The 17,085-nt window shown below is 34.1% G+C and overlaps 1 protein-coding gene across 2 annotated transcripts; it reads left to right on the top strand.

The window, feature by feature from the left end:
* Positions 1–4,681: 4,681 nt before the first annotated feature.
* On the top strand, positions 4,682–16,127 carry snap23.2 (synaptosome associated protein 23.2). 2 transcript variants are annotated; one of them, XR_015512719.1, is made up of 9 exons: positions 4,692–4,819; positions 9,447–9,533; positions 9,799–9,840; positions 9,961–10,009; positions 11,594–11,693; positions 12,138–12,299; positions 12,418–12,562; positions 14,742–15,063; positions 15,231–16,127. XR_015512719.1 is itself a non-coding variant. In NM_001037117.2 (8 exon segments), coding segments are annotated over 7 exon segments (603 nt in total). In that variant the 5' UTR covers positions 4,682–4,819; positions 9,447–9,485; the 3' UTR covers positions 14,799–14,874.
* Positions 16,128–17,085: the final 958 nt, after the last annotated feature.

Genomic DNA, 17,085 nt, shown 5'->3' on the forward strand with positions numbered 1-17,085 from the left:
ACAGGTGTACCAAATAAAGCGGCCGGTAAGTATATCTCTCACACACACACACACACACACACACTATTCATCATAATTTTTTTTTAGATAAAACGCATAATAATCAAGTGCAAAAAAGAAGAGCTGAACTTCGGAAAAGGTGCTTGCTGCGGTTGCCGCGATGTGGTTGCTTGTTTCTCTGCAGTTGGCTTGTCATTGCTAAATCACTTTTGTTTTAATAAAAAATAAGATAATAATTAAACATTGTGAGATGATGGTCGCGTGATTATTAAAATGAGGATGCCTTGCGTATTTATGGCTATTGATACTCTTGATAGGCTAGGAACAGCCTATCATTCTGTTATTTTTCATATATTCTGTTAAAAGATTTTTGTGTTCATCCTTGCTACAAGCCAAAAAAAAAAATATATATATATATATATATATATATATATATATATATATATATATATATATATATATATAAATAAAAAAATAAACTTAATTGAAACAATTTATATATGGCATGGCCATTAAAAATACAATGGTCCTTAACTAGATAGTTTTTCAATTTACTTAAAAAGATAATGTTACTTCAGTCATGTTGAAAAAAAAAATTCGAATCGGTCAAACTTTATAAAAATTATTATTTTTTTTTTTTGCCAAATCGCCCAGCCCTGTGACATATGCATCTTAAAATTGGGAGGGCTTTCTATAAAAGAAGACCATAATTATCAATCTACTCCGATGTATGTGACCGGGGCACTCTTCTGAATTCAACGAGGCAAAATTCTGTTAGAACAACAACAGCAACAAGGAGCAAAACATGCAGCAGTGCTGAAGTGGTTTGAAGGAAAGCTCTTAAATTTGTATATATAATTAACAGAATTTATATAATATTAAGGTTTGCTATCGTTATTGTGAAAGTGTTTTTTTTTCCGGTTCTTTCAATGTGCATTCGTGTCATATAAAACGCATGCATGTCATTTGAGTTTTTGGAAAGAAAAGATTTGTATTAAATCATTTGTGTATAATATTCCTTATTTTAAATGTGTATTACATGCTGGATTTTCGATAGCAACCTAGCGAGCAGTTGATGTGTTTTTATGTTTGTTTCTATATATGAATTTTGTCATCATTGAGGACAAAAGGAAAAAGAATTCGTAGCCCCTCAGTTTTCATAAGGGATTAGTTGAGTCAAAAGTGAAAATCCTTCTGTCGTTAACTACTAACACTCCTGCCATTCCAACGTTCTGAACACACATGTATAAATTTGATATTATGAAAAGGCAAAAGAAAATTGCGAAATGAAAGCGATAGTCCAGAGATGCGGTCCCCACGTCGAGCCAGGCTGCAACAGTGCAGGTCTCCAGCCGGGTCTTGAACTCGAGTCCTTCTAGTTGCTAAGCGAGCACGCTAGCTATTCGCCGTAATGGCCGCGGGGAAAAAAAAAATCGTCTTTTATAGAGTGACCTCTGCCGACCGATCGGGAAACGCTCGAGGAATCCCTCAATTCCTGCATAAATAAATATAGAAACAATCAATAGCGCGGCCTGATAAATGATAAAGTACATTACACCAATGTTGGAGAAATAGGAAAATATTAAAAAGAAAGAAGAAAGAGGCTGTCTGTCAAATTATCAGCTTAAGCCAGTCAAAAAAAAAAAAAAAAACACGATGCAAAATTGCTCAAGCCATCAACCAAAGATGGCACACCGGCCTCTAAACGTTTCAGTTTAGCGTGTTCTTAGTCCCCCAACACGGGTGTAATTTATTTCATTATTTATCAGCCTGCACTATTCATTAGTTGTGTATTTATTTAAGCAGGGATTTGGGCATGTATGTACTCATTTATTTATTTATTTATTTGCATATTTCTTTATTGTTTTATTTATCCAGGGATTTATGAATAGATTTGTTGATTTTCTTTTTCGGCTTAGTCCCTTTATTAATCAGGGGTGGCCACAGCGGAATGAACTGCCAACTCATCCAGCATATGTTTTACGCAGCGAATGCCCTTGCAGCTGCAAGGCATCACTGGGAAAAAGAAATACACACTCATTCGCACACATACATTATGGCCAATATTAGCTTACCCAGTTGATCAAGAGCGTATGTTTTGGACTTGTGGTGAAAACCTAGGCGAGCATGGGGAGAAGATGTAAACTCCACACAGAAATACCAAGTGAGCCTGCATAGATTTGCTTATTTACCCCTTTCTTTATGTGTCTTTTCTTTTTTTTCTTCTTTATTGTCTTTGCAGGGGTGGTCCACCATAGCTAGTAGTCAAGGACGACAAAAGATACAAGTGTAAAAACAAATCAAAAATGGCTCGAGCCCCACCGGCTGCATTTGGGTCTGAATTTTCATGGCTGAATCTTGATTGCCAATTGATATCACGTGCTTTGGGTCACTTTAGATGAGCTTAATCTGAACAGCCGCTTTGGCACCCAGGGTCCGTAATCGAGCAGCCGCGCAAACTGCGTTTTATAGAGGCGGTAGGAGCGCTGTTTCTCATCGACGGGAGGCCACATTTTCAACCGTTGCCTAGACTGCAAAGGTAGACGCCACCCAGATCTTCGAGCAACGTGCTGTTATTTTTGCTTGTTTAAATCTTAGTTTTATTCCATTTGTAGCCGTTTTAAAGGGCGAAGTGCGCTTCCCACAATGCATTGCGGCAACGAACGACCAATCAAGGAGATTGCTGTTCCAGACCTGTCTTTTCCGCCTTCTGTGTGGAAATCATGTCGAGAACGCCAAACAATACCGTGTACTAGGACTTGGGAGCGTAAGGCGGGCCTGGGGGACACGTGAAGGGCCGTGGACATGTACAACTTGCCCAAACTTACGCTTTGTTGGTCGTTTGATTGACAGACGATCTGGCCGCTATGCTTTGACCACGCCCCGAGGACCATGAAGAGAGACCCAGGCATGCAAACGATTAATCCGCCCTCTTACGGGTTCGTAGATCCGTCACTTTTTGTCTTGCTTGATATTCCGGCTTTTTGTGCTTTGAATTATGTGTTGGGGTATCGGTCTACAATACATGTAGTGACTTTATTCTTCAATGTGGAAGTTGTCGTGTTTTCAGTGCAGTTTTTTCCTTTGCTGCTATCTCCATGGCCTCTGACCAGGGGGAAGCCAAGCCTTCCCCAGCCTCACACACGCTCCACAGTCTGTCCTTGGGAATATTACAAATCTTCTTTGCTTCTTTATTAACGATGTTCACCAAACTTGTGCCGTAGTCCCCAGTCTCTTGAAGGAAACGAGCCAAATTTGGCTTTGATCTAGTTCGTCTTTTTTATGCACATGAAACTTACCCATAATAATAAAAAGTTGCACCAGAAAGATAATTTTCTTTGCATTTATTGACAAAATAACTGCAAATGGGTCGTTATCACTATAAAGTGCTTTTGATGTCCCACAAGACGGGATCAATCCTTTATGAACATAATGCGAAATAATGAAACTCTCATGTTTCAATATGGTTGGTTAAACCTTCACACACGCAGGTAGCATTGAACATGTTTTGAAATATGTTTTTGTCAATCTGTCTATGTTCTTTCATTAAATGGATGTGATTTTGCCATGTCACACCGCTCAGCCGACTTCAGTGACTACAGAATGTAGGTCGATTAGATCAAATGAAGAAAGATTTTTAAATATTCTCATTGTCTCTATCAAGTTATTTGACCAAAAAAACAACAACGTAATTTTAATAACTATTTTGTTTTCATAACATTATTAATCATTTTGCACGTGCCCATGAAATTGCTCTCCACCCTGTCACGATGTGGTAAATGCTCCTTTAAGAAACCGTCTGATGTACTCATTGGCATCCCCATGCCCGCTTTTGCCTTTCTTCAGAGGAGGGTAAAACATCCGCTGTGACACACAGTAACTATCTACATTTATGTTTCCTGTTTTTCCTCATGTTGTGTTTGAAATTGAATGTTGTTAAGCTTAACATGTCCATCTTGTCATAGTCAAATAGTAATAGAAAAAAGTCAGAGATCTAAACTATAGCTTTCAAACTATCTACAAAGAACTTCCCATTCATTTGCATATTTGCTAAACATCTTGTGTGATTTCTTAATTAGCTAATACAGGCCAGTTCATATTGTTTGAAAGTTTGACAAAGTATTTTAGATCTTGGGTTTTATTTGGAAAAGATCATGCAACGATTTCATATTTTATAGGAAAATAAATGTTGGCCTGAGCTCGACCAACATTCATTTCTTACAGCCTAAAGTCTAATTATTGCAACAGCTGTGTGTTTAATTAAAAAAGCTTTTTTATTTATTTATTAAATCTGACGTCCCAAAGGAACATTATAGTGATAATGACCCATATGTTTTTGTGTATGTGTGTGTGTGTATATATATATATATATATATATATATATATATATATATATATATATATATATATATATATATATATATATATATATATATATATATATATGTATATATATATATATATATATATATATATATATATATATATATATATATATATATATATATATATGTATGTATTATTAAAGAGCATTGAACTACAACATGCAGTATATCGTAAACACAATGTCACGACAACATCTTCCTTTGTGGAATAATATACAGAGTGTGACAGGTTGCAGCAGGCTCTGATATGCCAGGCAAGCTCCTCCCATGGTGTAGGCTTTCCCTGCAAGCTGTGGGGATTTTTTTGTGTGATGCAATACAGAAAAGTTTTAAAACAACTCAACAGAACTCCGGTGCCACTTTGAGAGCAAGTTCACAAATAAGAGGAATATACATGTTAGAAAGTTTCTCGTTTTTACGTGATTTTTAACAAGGTAAGAATATCTATCTATCTATCTATCTATCTATCTATCTATCTATGTATCTATCTATGTATCTATGTATCTATCTATCTATCTATGTATCTATGTATCTATCTATCTATCTATCTATCTATCTATCTATCTGTCTGTCTGTCTGTCTGTCTGTCTGTCTGTCTGTCTGTCTGTCTGTCTGTCTGTCTGTCTATCTATCTATCTATCTATCTATCTGTCTGTCTATCTATCTATCTGTCTATCTGTCTGTCTGTCTGTCTGTCATTTATTTTTCAACTGCGACTTGAGTTGTTTTATTTTCAAACAGAGAATACCAGTTTATTATAACCTGTTTCTGCTTATAACAGAGCCTTAAAATTGCCTTTAAAAAACAAACAAAAAACAAACAAAATGTACAACCAATATGATGTTAACAAACATAATACATGATTGCCTATCTTTAATATTTTGTTATTTACACATTTTATTACAGTTTTTCTCAGTCGCTTTGGTGCGTTTCTCACAACACTAGTGCATTTCTGCACAACAGTTAATGCATTTCTCAAAACAATTAGTACAAACAGCAAATCCTAGATCAGTGGTTCTCAAACTTTTTTCACCAAGTACCACCTTAGAAAAAAATCGACTCTCCAAGTACCACCTTACGACGCTATTTTTTAACCAGTATTAAAAAATAGCGTCGTAAGCCTAATTAAGCAGCTACAGGTGTGCACAGTTTTAAAACGATGCAGATTACTTCCTATTAGTAAGAATATGTATTATTGTCAGTCACTTTAAACATTTGAAATAGTCTGAACATTAACTGTGCTTGCAGATTAAAAAAAAAAAGTTTTAGTTAAAATGTGCTTTTAAAAGTTCATAAAAAATGGCGCTGTTCTTAAAAAGTAAAAAGAAAACTGCTGTACTCAAATCTAAAGTATTCATAGTAGCCTATTCATCAAAAGCTGGAGATGCTGCTTGGACCTTATAAATATAGGCTATATGTCATATTCCTACACTTTCAGACAAATCTTGAAATAAATGTTAAATGTACATGACAGGGTTCAGACAGGCACAGCCTAATGAAAATCAATCCCAGCACCTATTTTTTTCAAGACTGACATGTATTGAAGACCTGAAATGTATTCTCAGCAACCCATAAAACATTGCATAAGAATAGATACAAATAAAAACCATTAATAATAATATTTATTAATCATATATTAATAATATAATAAACCTGCACTAAGTGCTTGTGAAATCTTTTTTGTACTCAAGTAAAAATATTATTACACTGCTAAAATAACAAAGATTTTAGTAAATAATACAAATATTAGGTATACGAATTACTCTTTTAAAAAGTACTAGTTGGTTACTTTTGAAAAAAAATCTGATTTTCATTATGAAATCACTTTTTTTTAAGTGTAAACCTGATTTAATGGTTTGATTGCTTACATCCCAAAGCTAGATGTATAATTTGCACTAACAAAGGAAGTATAGTCAATTTTTCCTTTCATGACAATTAATTTTTTTCAATAGCACTGGTAAAACTACCAAATAATCTTTAAGGCCATAGAGACACTTTTTGCCCATTTTTAAAAATATATATTTTTAAGCTTTGAAAGGTTAAATTAAAGTATATGGTAAAAAGATTTAAATTTAGCATTTTATTTACATATTTTACACTATTTTATTTACAATATGGCAAATTTGTTTCTTAAATAGCTGTACATCACATGTAGATTTTATTTTACACTTGATCTTAATCTAAAATAGAAACGTAAAAAAATACAAGTACACTGTCAGTAAAAAAATAAAACAAATGAATTCATTTTACTTGAGGTATTTAAAATATGACAACAATACATTTATCAAAGCAGTGCTTTAAGAGCCTTATTGTAAATTGTGATAAATAAACAATAAGTTGGCTAACAATGGATTGCTTTGACCTGTAATGCTTTAGGACAGATCAGAATACAGCTAAATGTATAAATCACACAAATACCTCACCCAGAAACATTTCCAGCATAATTATTTTGTCGTAAAGAAATAAAAAATGTTCCACCTTTGCTAAAAGTAAGTTTCACTTCACAACACAGCCAAATAAGAAGACCATTAGCATTGTCATCGATCATGTATCAATCTATTTCTAAATATTTGATAACTTTGAATACTTTTGACTAAATTTAGTCAAGGAATAAAGATAAATAATGTCTACTTTTATAGTGGAGAGATCGCGATTGTATTCAATCTGAGCACACAGGCGATCATGAGAGCACTTGCAGTTCATTTGAAAAAAGCCTATTTAAGAGCTAGCATATCTGTTTTAGCGATTTGCGTACATGAATGCGCTCTCTCGTGTTAAAATAAAGCACTCGCCGCATTTCCAGAAATGAGTTATTGCGCAATACCTTCATTCCCGCGCCGCCATTCAGAATGTATTTGGAGGAGTGACAGGTCAGAGGCGAGTCGACTGGCTGTCGGAGAGCGAAACGTGTATGAAGATCATCAAATAGGCAGGAAATATGTCCGCAGTTTAATTACTCTGCTAGACATCTCTGTAGTGAAAACATCCGAGAAGCATTATTCCAACAAAACATTTGTTTTTAAGTTGTTTTTCTGTCTCTGCAACACAGAAAGCCTTTGTCCCGCCCTTACGTTTCACGCAACTAGACAAAGTCGACTGTGATTGGCCACTTTTCATGTCAGTCAAATCACGCTTCAGAATCAATTCTTAAACTTCTGAAACTGATTTTCAGCAGCTTATGATACAATGCACTAAAATAAACACTCCAAGCACAGCGCTGTGATCGTACGCTTCACAAAACAGCCAATGCTGATCACATCAATGTTATATTACGCATTAAAGGATTAAAAGTGTTAATTGTTTCTTTCATTATTCAGCGATTCCTCTGCGTACCACTAGGAGGAAGCCCGCGTACCACTAGTGGTACGCGTACCACAGTTTGAGAACCACTGTCCTAGATGATAACCTGCAAAAGCGCGTCACATGCTCAAAATGGATAGCTCATTCCTCAAAAGCAAGTATTCATGTCAATCAATGTGTCAGTGTCATTAAAACGAAAAGTCCTGATTTCATTGTTTATGAACAAGATAGTCAAATGGCTTTGTCATGTTTTCATCATGACAGTTCACTCTGTACATTTTTTTAATGCAAAAAAGTCAGATGTTGTTGACACGTCCTGAAAATGCTCAAGACAGCGCTATATACTATTTGCTATTTGCACAGCCATTTGAAAACTACAGCAAAGTTAGACATGACTGCATTTAGTGAGGTATCTGAGTACAAGACACTGAATATGTTTGTCTCACATTTTTACTGTATTTATTTGTTGCAATTCTAATTTATTCACAGCATTGTGCGAAAGAATAAATACACCCTTATTTACAAAAAGCATAAGCTTCCTTTGGGTAAAGCTGGGCACAACTGTAGACTATATTGCAGAACATATTGGAACTGAACCTACAACATGCACAGGTCTGTAAATCATTCATGAAATTGTTCAATTTAGAAGACATTTTCAGAAAAAAAATATTTCTTTTATATATATATATAAATATTTTGACAACTAGTTCAACATTTTTGTATGTAATGACTCGAGTAATAAAATGAGGACTATTAGTTTTATATGGAATGACTATTCAGCATTCACAAGTTTAGTTAATTTTGACTTACACGACATAGGCAAATGATAATGTTATAAACAGCAGAGAGTTGTATAAAAACAATTGATGCATGTCCAAATGCATCTGCAATTTGTTGGAAGGAATGAGAAACTGCTAGGATATGCACAAATGACTAATTGTTTTGAGAAATGCATTAACTGTTTTGCAAATGTAAATAGTTTTGTGAGAAATGCACCAAAGCACTGAGAAAAACTGTAATCTTTACACTATTTTATTAATCCCAAATGAAATTCAACAATCAATACATAAAATACATAATACTTAATACTTGATGAAGCAATTAAAAGAGTCTAAATATTTAAACACAGTTCAAACTATACAGGCTATTTGCATTATAGTGAAATTTTCAATTTCCCAGTGATGGGTTGCAGCCTAAAGGGCATCCGCTGCATAAAACATGTGCTGGATAAGTTGGTGGTTCATTCCGCTGTGGCGACCCCAGATTAATAAAGGAACTAAGCCGAAAAGAAAATCAATCAATGAATGAAATTTTCAAATCAATCTTATATAAATACAATAAATACATGTATATAAATATATAATATATTTATACATAATATAATATATAAATGTGAATGCAGCATCATAAATGAGTTGTTGTTAGAAGGGATAAAGCTACAGCCAAACGTTAACAAGATTTTTAAATAACTTATTTATTAAATTACCCATTAATTGTATTTTATTAACATCTACCCCAGCCCTAAACTCAACCCTCACAGTAACGGAAGAACAGTGATTATATTGAGCATTATTGATATTATTGATTATTTTCCAGTTAAATTGAATTTAATTAAGCATACCCCTAAACTTACCCCTACCTAATGTAAAACAGTCATTTTTGTTGTCCATACTGTAATTTCATTGTTGTAATTATATAAAGACTATTGTCAACGCTCAGCTGCTGATATCTCCCTTTACACTTTACCTATTCTTCTCCCAGAGTGTTTGTGAGATTCTAGCAGAATCCCAGTCCAGCGTGATGTCAGAGGAACAGATCACAATTAAAGCAAACCATGTAACAAACGCGGTATGTATCACATGATATTGTCAAGGTGTTTTTTAAGGTTCTGTAAAATTCACAGTTCATACAAAAGCAGTTTTCTCTAAACTCTAGATAAATGTACTCCCTTTTAACCTTCTGTTTAAGCATTACACAGTCCTATTAGGTACATGTTATTTCCTAGGCCATTTATTTACAAAATATTTCTAAATCAAAGATATCAGCATCAGGACTCAACAAATAATACATTACTTTTCATATTAGAGTTTGACAAGCTGTCTTTTTGTTTCAGTCTCTTGAAAGCACTAGACGAATAGCTCAAATGACAGAAGAGGTAAGAAATTCCATTTTTAATTTTCAAGTTTAAACAGCATTTACACATGGTTGATACATAATGTTAAATATTATTTGACTTGCAAAAAGTGCTTAAGTTTAGAAATTTGGTCATTTGCAGTGTTTGAACATGGGAGCCGAAACTATGACTATGTTGGATGAACAGGGAGGTGGGTCTTTATTTCACTACACCGGATTCCAGATCCCTGTTTCAGTATCCCACAAAATTGAGGCCCTAAATAATTTACACATGCAATGTGTATGAATGTAGTTCACTGCACAGTAACTAGCACTGAAAATTGTGCATTAAAAATAAATCTACACTGTAAAAAATGCAGGGTTCCACACAATCAAATCAAAAATCTAAATTTGGATTAGAACAACATGAAGGAATTAACCCTTTGATGCACAAGCTACAAAAACCCATTCTAATGCACAACATGGGTTTTAAATGACTCGTATTCATTTCATATGTTATTTTCTTCTTCCCTGGGCATTTTTTGATTTTATCTTTTGAAATCAATTTATTTCAGCATTATATATTCACTGATCCATATATGTCATATCCATAAATATTCAAAATATATTTTTTCAGTCTATAAACTAATAAGCTTTTTATATTAAAAAATATCATTAAAAGCATAAAATAACAATTAGCAGAAACAGTAAACATTTTTTAGACATCTTTATATTTACTTTTAGAATTAGGAAAGCATTATTGCAAGATTTCTCAAATAAACAAATAAACTAACAAATAAATAACAAATAAACATAACAAATAAACTAAATTCCAATTCTCTTAATATTTTTTATACCTGTATAAATGAATGACATTATATTTGGGGAATTCAACACATTTAAGAAGACAACAATGTGATTCAAAATAAAAAATCTATATTTAAAGAGATCTTACAATTTTTTAGGTATTACTTTTTATGCAAGTAAATACAAAAACTTTATTAAAAATAAGTATTTGTGAGAGTTTAAAACAATATATTTTATTATTATTATTTATATATAATATTAAAATATTTATTATTGCAAACAACAAAATTAATTTAATTTAAAGTATCTGCAAAAAAAGAAAAAACAAAAGGCTCAGCCATGATTGAAATACCACAGGAAATAAATGCATGGTGTGCATTAAATGGGTAGTGACACAAAAATTATTTTTATTCAAAAAGTAAAGAAAAAAAAAACAAAACAATAAAAAACACAAGACTTTGTACTCATGAAAAACAAGTATATCGAAGAATTCCTGGAATATTAAGTGATGAAGTTGAAATCTTGCAAAAATATGGAAAAAATAAACTTAGTTGGGTTACTTTAGACCCATATAGTGCATCAAATGGTTATGGTTAAATGGCTTTTTAATGGTTAAAAAGTTATTCATTTATACAAATTTAAGTGGATTTAACATAAAACAATTAGGTTTCTCCCAAAAAATTTCAAGAATTTGTTTCAGCTATTTTTAGTAGTAGTAGTTTGAACTAACATGCAAACATCATTTACTTGAGAGTAAAAAGTAAAAGTAAAATCTGTTCAATGGGGCAGTTTTGAGTGAAATTAAAAAATCTTCCCACAAAACAACACAATAATAACAGCATTTATTTTTTTTATTTACATTTTGGAGTGGGTTCAAATTAAAATTGATTGTGCAGTTTGAAGGTTGAAAAAAAATTGTTTGTGAGTGAACCTCACGCATCAATATACTATTGACTGCATATTTATCCTGTTTTCTTTTCGCATCTCAGAAAAACTACATAATGTGAAAAGGGAATTGGGACATATAAACCAGGACATAAAACAGGCTCAAGCGAACTTGAATAAACTGTCCAGCTGGACATGGAAGAGGTAAGTCACGTCAATCAGTCTGTAAACTACTAAGGTTTTTAAATATATATATATATATATAGTGGCGCAGTAGGTAGTGCTGTCGCCTCACAGCAAGAAGGTCGCTGGTTTGAACCTCGGCTCAGTTGGCATTTCTGTGTGGAGTTTGCATGTTCTCCCTGCCTTCGCGTGGGTTTCCTCCGGGTGCTCCGGTTTTCCCCACAGTCCATATATACATATTCAAAGGGATCCTACAATTTGTTTAGATATAACTTTTCATGCATTGAGCAATAGTTTGTTAATTTTCTTTATATTACTAAAGTTGGCATTTTACTACAACAGCTATAAAATCATTACAACTGATTAATTCAAGTATTTTAATTGTATATAGTTCAAAAACGTTTACTATAAAATAATATAGTATTTTTTTCAAATGGGCTGATGTATTTCTTTGGATCTGAACAGCTTTTGTTCCAGACTGAAGCCCACCAAAAGAGAAAGTACATCTAAGCAAGCAAGCAAACCGAAAGAAAGGCAGAATGTGGCATCGTGCCACCCAGCTGCTGTCCAAAAAGGGCAGACTGTTTCTGCTGAGTCAACACCCCCCTCCGGCCCCTATATCACTAGGTGAGCTTTCTGTTATGCACTTCCACAAGCTATTTATATTTTATACGCGTTATACCCAGTTATTAAATGGTTTAAAGGCACTAACTGTAAAATTCAATTCTGATTTTGTTTCTTTAAGAATAACAAATGATGAACGGGAAAATGAGATGGAAGACAATCTGACCAAGCTGGGCCACTGCATTAAGATTATAAGGGACCAAACACTGGAAATAAACAACAAGCTCGACGAACAGAACAAAACCATTCAGGACATCCAGAATGACGTAACGTGTTTTACTATCTGCACCACAGTGAAAACTTTTGCTTTTTAATTGACAAATATACAGGTTGGGCCATTTAAACGGACACACCTTAATAAAATGGGAATGGTTGGTGATATTAACGTCCTGTTTGTGGCACATTAGTATATGTGAGGGGGCAAACTTTTCAAGATGGGTGGTGACCATGGTGGCCATTTTGAAGTCGGCCATCTTGGATCCAACTTTTGTTTTTTCAATAGGACGAGGGTCATTTGACACATCTGACTTATTGGGAATTTCACAAGAAAAATAATGGTGTGCTTGGTTTTAACATAACCTTACTCTTTCATGAGTTATTTACACGTTTCTGACCCATTATAAAAAGTGTTTAATGTGCTGCCCATTGTGTTGGATTGTCAATGCAACCCTCTTCTCCCACTCTTCACACACTAATACAACACAGCAGGAGAAATGCCAACACAGGCTTCCAGTATCCGTATTTTCAGGTGCTGCACATCTTGCATCTTCACACCATAGACAACAAATGTGCCACAAACAGGATGTTAATATCACCAACCATTCCCATTTTATTAAGATGTATCCATATAAATGGCCCACCCTGTAGATAGTATACTTGATATTTACTTGAAGTAACTTTACTTGAAGGGTTCATAAAAATATTATTATTTTTTTAATTGGTTTGGTGCAATTTTCACAAGCAATCTGTACATTTTCAAAACTCTTAGTGTTTGTATCACAACAGATCATCAAAAGTGCACTTTTTTTCATAAACATTTTGACATATTTTCAATTGTGTAAGAACAATACACAATCACAAAATATCCTTTTCATAACACAAAAAAGTGTTTCATCTAAATAAATGTTACATTTACACTAACTGCTTTCATAAAGCTTACACAATTAAACCTTTGATTTGCATCTCTTTTATCATTCATTCACTTTAATACATTTGTCAGTTAAACTTTATTTTGATTGTCTGTTTAATGAATTTAAGTTGCTTTTTATCTACAAGCCCACTAATTCTCGTCAGATTATAAGTAGACTGTTAGGTTTGGGTTTGGGTTGGGGTTAGTGTAAGATGACCTTTACTTGTAAAGTTTTTTATAGCCATATAAAACCGGGTGCACCGGTTTCTCCCACAGTCCAAAGACATGTATAGGTGAATTGGGTAGGCCAAATTGTCCAGTGTATAAATGTGAATGAGTGTGTATGGGTGTTTCCCAGAGATGGGTTGCAGCTGGAAGGGCATCTGCTGTATGAAAACATATACTGGATAAGTTGGTGGTTCATTCCGCTGTGGCGACCCCAGATTACAGTTTTTCTCAGTGCTTTGGTGCATTTCTCACAAAACTATTTACATTTGCACAACAGTTAATGCATTTCTCAAAACAATTAGTCATTTGTGCACATCATAGTAGCAGTTTCTCATTCCTTCCAACAAATTTCGAATACTTTTGGACATTGCCAATTAAGCCACTTAAGCCAATTCTGAAACCGCATTCACTCCAATCAATCACAATTAGATATGTATAAATAACTTGCAAAGTAAAATGAAAAATATATTATGATACATACAGTTTGTTTGCTTGTGTATGTTAATGATTCTATGTTTTCCCATTTACAAATCTGATCATGCAAATTACGTATATGCCATATAAGATCATGTTTGGATTTCACTTGTATAAAATCTATATTTATATTTGATATGTGTTCTTTGATCACATATTCATGTTGTATAAACTTTTTAAACAAAAAATGGGCTATGTAAACAGTTTTACAGCACAGTAACATTAATTCAGCACAAATTGTAATTTAATATCTGTATCTTGTATTGTTTGCTGGTGAATTAACTGATTGTTAAAAGTAAGTTCTTACTGCTTTGTTTTCTGCTTAAAGCAAATGTTCGCAATATATATCACAAGGTCTTGTGTTCTGAAACTGAAATATGTGCAAATGCAATGAAATCATAACATCAGATCTGAAAGAACGACTAGTGATGTTACAAGTATGAACAATGTACACTTTACTTATGAAAATAGTAACCAATAAACCCTGTAATGCCAGGTGGATATGGTAAAACAACTCAGTCGATCAACTGTGATCAGATCAGAGAAAATGTATGTTAAAACCAGGTGAAAACAGATTTAAGACTAACACAGTTTTTTGTTTGTTTTTCTACCAGGTTGACCAAGCTAATGATGATGTTGCTACTGCGAATAAACAGGCCAAGAAATGTTAAGTGAAACACATCTCAACATCAAATCCCCTCAGTGTAAAAAAAAGGATAGAATAAACTGTAAATCTCTAAAAGTCTAATTCTGTTCCATTGCGTCTGTTTTTACTGCAAATAATTCCTTACATTTTTACATTTATTTAGCGCTTTTCTGGACACTCAAAGCACGTTACACATTTTTAGGGAGAATTATCCACCACCAGTGTGCAGCCTTCACATGGATGACGTGACGGCAGCCATATTCCACCAGACTGCACACCACAGAGAGCCGGTACCTCGATTAACATCTCATCTAAAAGACTATGAATGAGCAGAATAGTATAGCTTCACTATATTGGGGCGTTAGGGCCCACAAAGAACACAGGCTGAGCACCCTTTGCTGCTCACTAACACCACTTCCAGCATCAACCTAGCTTTCTCATGTGGTCTCCCATCCAGGTACTTACTGGGCGCAACCATGTGAGAGTTGCAGAGAGCTAGCTGCCGGAATAGTTCAAATGATGAGTACATCATCTCTCTTGGTACGTGATTACATGCAAAATAAGAAAACTACATTTTTATTTTTATAATAATATTTTATGTCCATTTAGGCTTCAGTTATTTTGTGTGAGAAGAAAGATACCGCTAGGTTAAATATATGTTACAGTTACTGAATTTGAAACAGGAGGCTACTAGGAAGATGAAACAAATGGCATCATAAGTCAGACTCAAACTTTTTTTTTACCAACATAACCATCATTTCTTGGCACATAGGAAATCCACAGCACCATATATAAGGTAATGTGGTGGAAATATAATGATATCCATGTAGCAAAAGGCAGTTTTGTAGAGCTTATTAGTGTGCTCTTGGTTATATTGTGATTTTGCATCTACATTTTCTCTTGGTTTTCAACAACCACAGAGTGTCAGGACCTCGGTTTAACATCTTATCCGAAACCAGGCACTCACTAAGCAGTATAGTGTCATCACCTTAACTATACTGGGGCGTTAGGATCCCCTACTGGCCTCACTAAAACCACTTCCATCAGCAACCTAGCTTTCCTATGTGGTCTCACATCCAGGAACTGACCGGACGCAGCCCTGCTTAGTTTCAGTGGGCAACCATCTGAGAGTTGCAGAGAGCTAGCTGCCAGCAGCACTTCAGCAATTTTAATAAAGCTTTAGGATAATCCAGTCTTTGATTCTCCCTAATATTATTTGGACAAAATGTACATTGTTATGAAAAAAATGGCAAAACAATCATTATATTCATTTCTATATTCATTTCTATATTTTCATATTCATTTTAATAAACTCAATAGCCAAAGGGATCATAACAATAAATCATTTACCTCATGCTGTCCTTTTTGTTTTGTGTCTTCAAATGACCAGCAGAGGTTGCTGTTCTATTCTGAACACAAGAAGTATTTTCTAAGGAGGCCAAAAAAAACCATCATATTCTCACTTGTTTGTTTACTGCTCTAAGAGTTTTCAAAGAACTGAGCATACAGCATAACTAAACCATTTCAATTAAGCAGTGTGTATCATTTGTGCTCTCAAAAAGGTGACATTATATTGAATTTAAGCTGATATGTCAATACACACACACACACACACACACACTCTCTTTTTTCCCTCGCTCTTACATAAAATAACCACAGCATATGAGTAACCTTGAAATGTACTTTCTTTGAAGTTGAACTGTATATGTATAATCTTTCTCAATCAGGAATTCTAGCACCTGTTCTCATCACTTGTGTTTTTCTCATCACTCGAGGGTTTTTTCTAGTTACGCTCTTTATTGGTCTTATTTGGCCAACCACATTCATTTCTGTGGCTGAAAACAGCATAGCTCGCTTCTGCCTTTACAGTTTGGCCAAGTCATTTGACACACTTAAGCCAATTCTGAAACCGCATTCACTCCAATCAAATTCACTATAAAATGCACCTAATGCAATTACTTCACAGTTATATTTTTTACAACATTCATTTTGCACATTTACTTTACAAATATAGCATTCACACTTATAACAGTCTTAAACAGTATTTAGAGCCCCAGGACATCATTCAATAACCCAATTGTTTAGACATCAGCCTTTTTAGTAACAGGCAAAAACATGAGAATATCAAGCAACTCAATGCATTTAGGCATGTAGACATGGGCAAGATGATCTTCTGCAGTTCAAACTGAGCATCAGAATGGAGAAGAAAGATGATTTTAGTGACTTTGAAAGTGGCATGGTCTTTGGAGCCAGACGGGCTGATCTGAGTATTTCAGAAACTGCTGGGTCTACAGGGATTTTAACGCACAAAC

The sequence above is a fragment of the Danio rerio genome, chromosome 17 (assembly GCF_052040795.2).
Source record: "Danio rerio strain M-AB ecotype USA chromosome 17, GRCz13ab, whole genome shotgun sequence".
Taxonomy (NCBI): domain Eukaryota; kingdom Metazoa; phylum Chordata; class Actinopteri; order Cypriniformes; family Danionidae; genus Danio; species Danio rerio.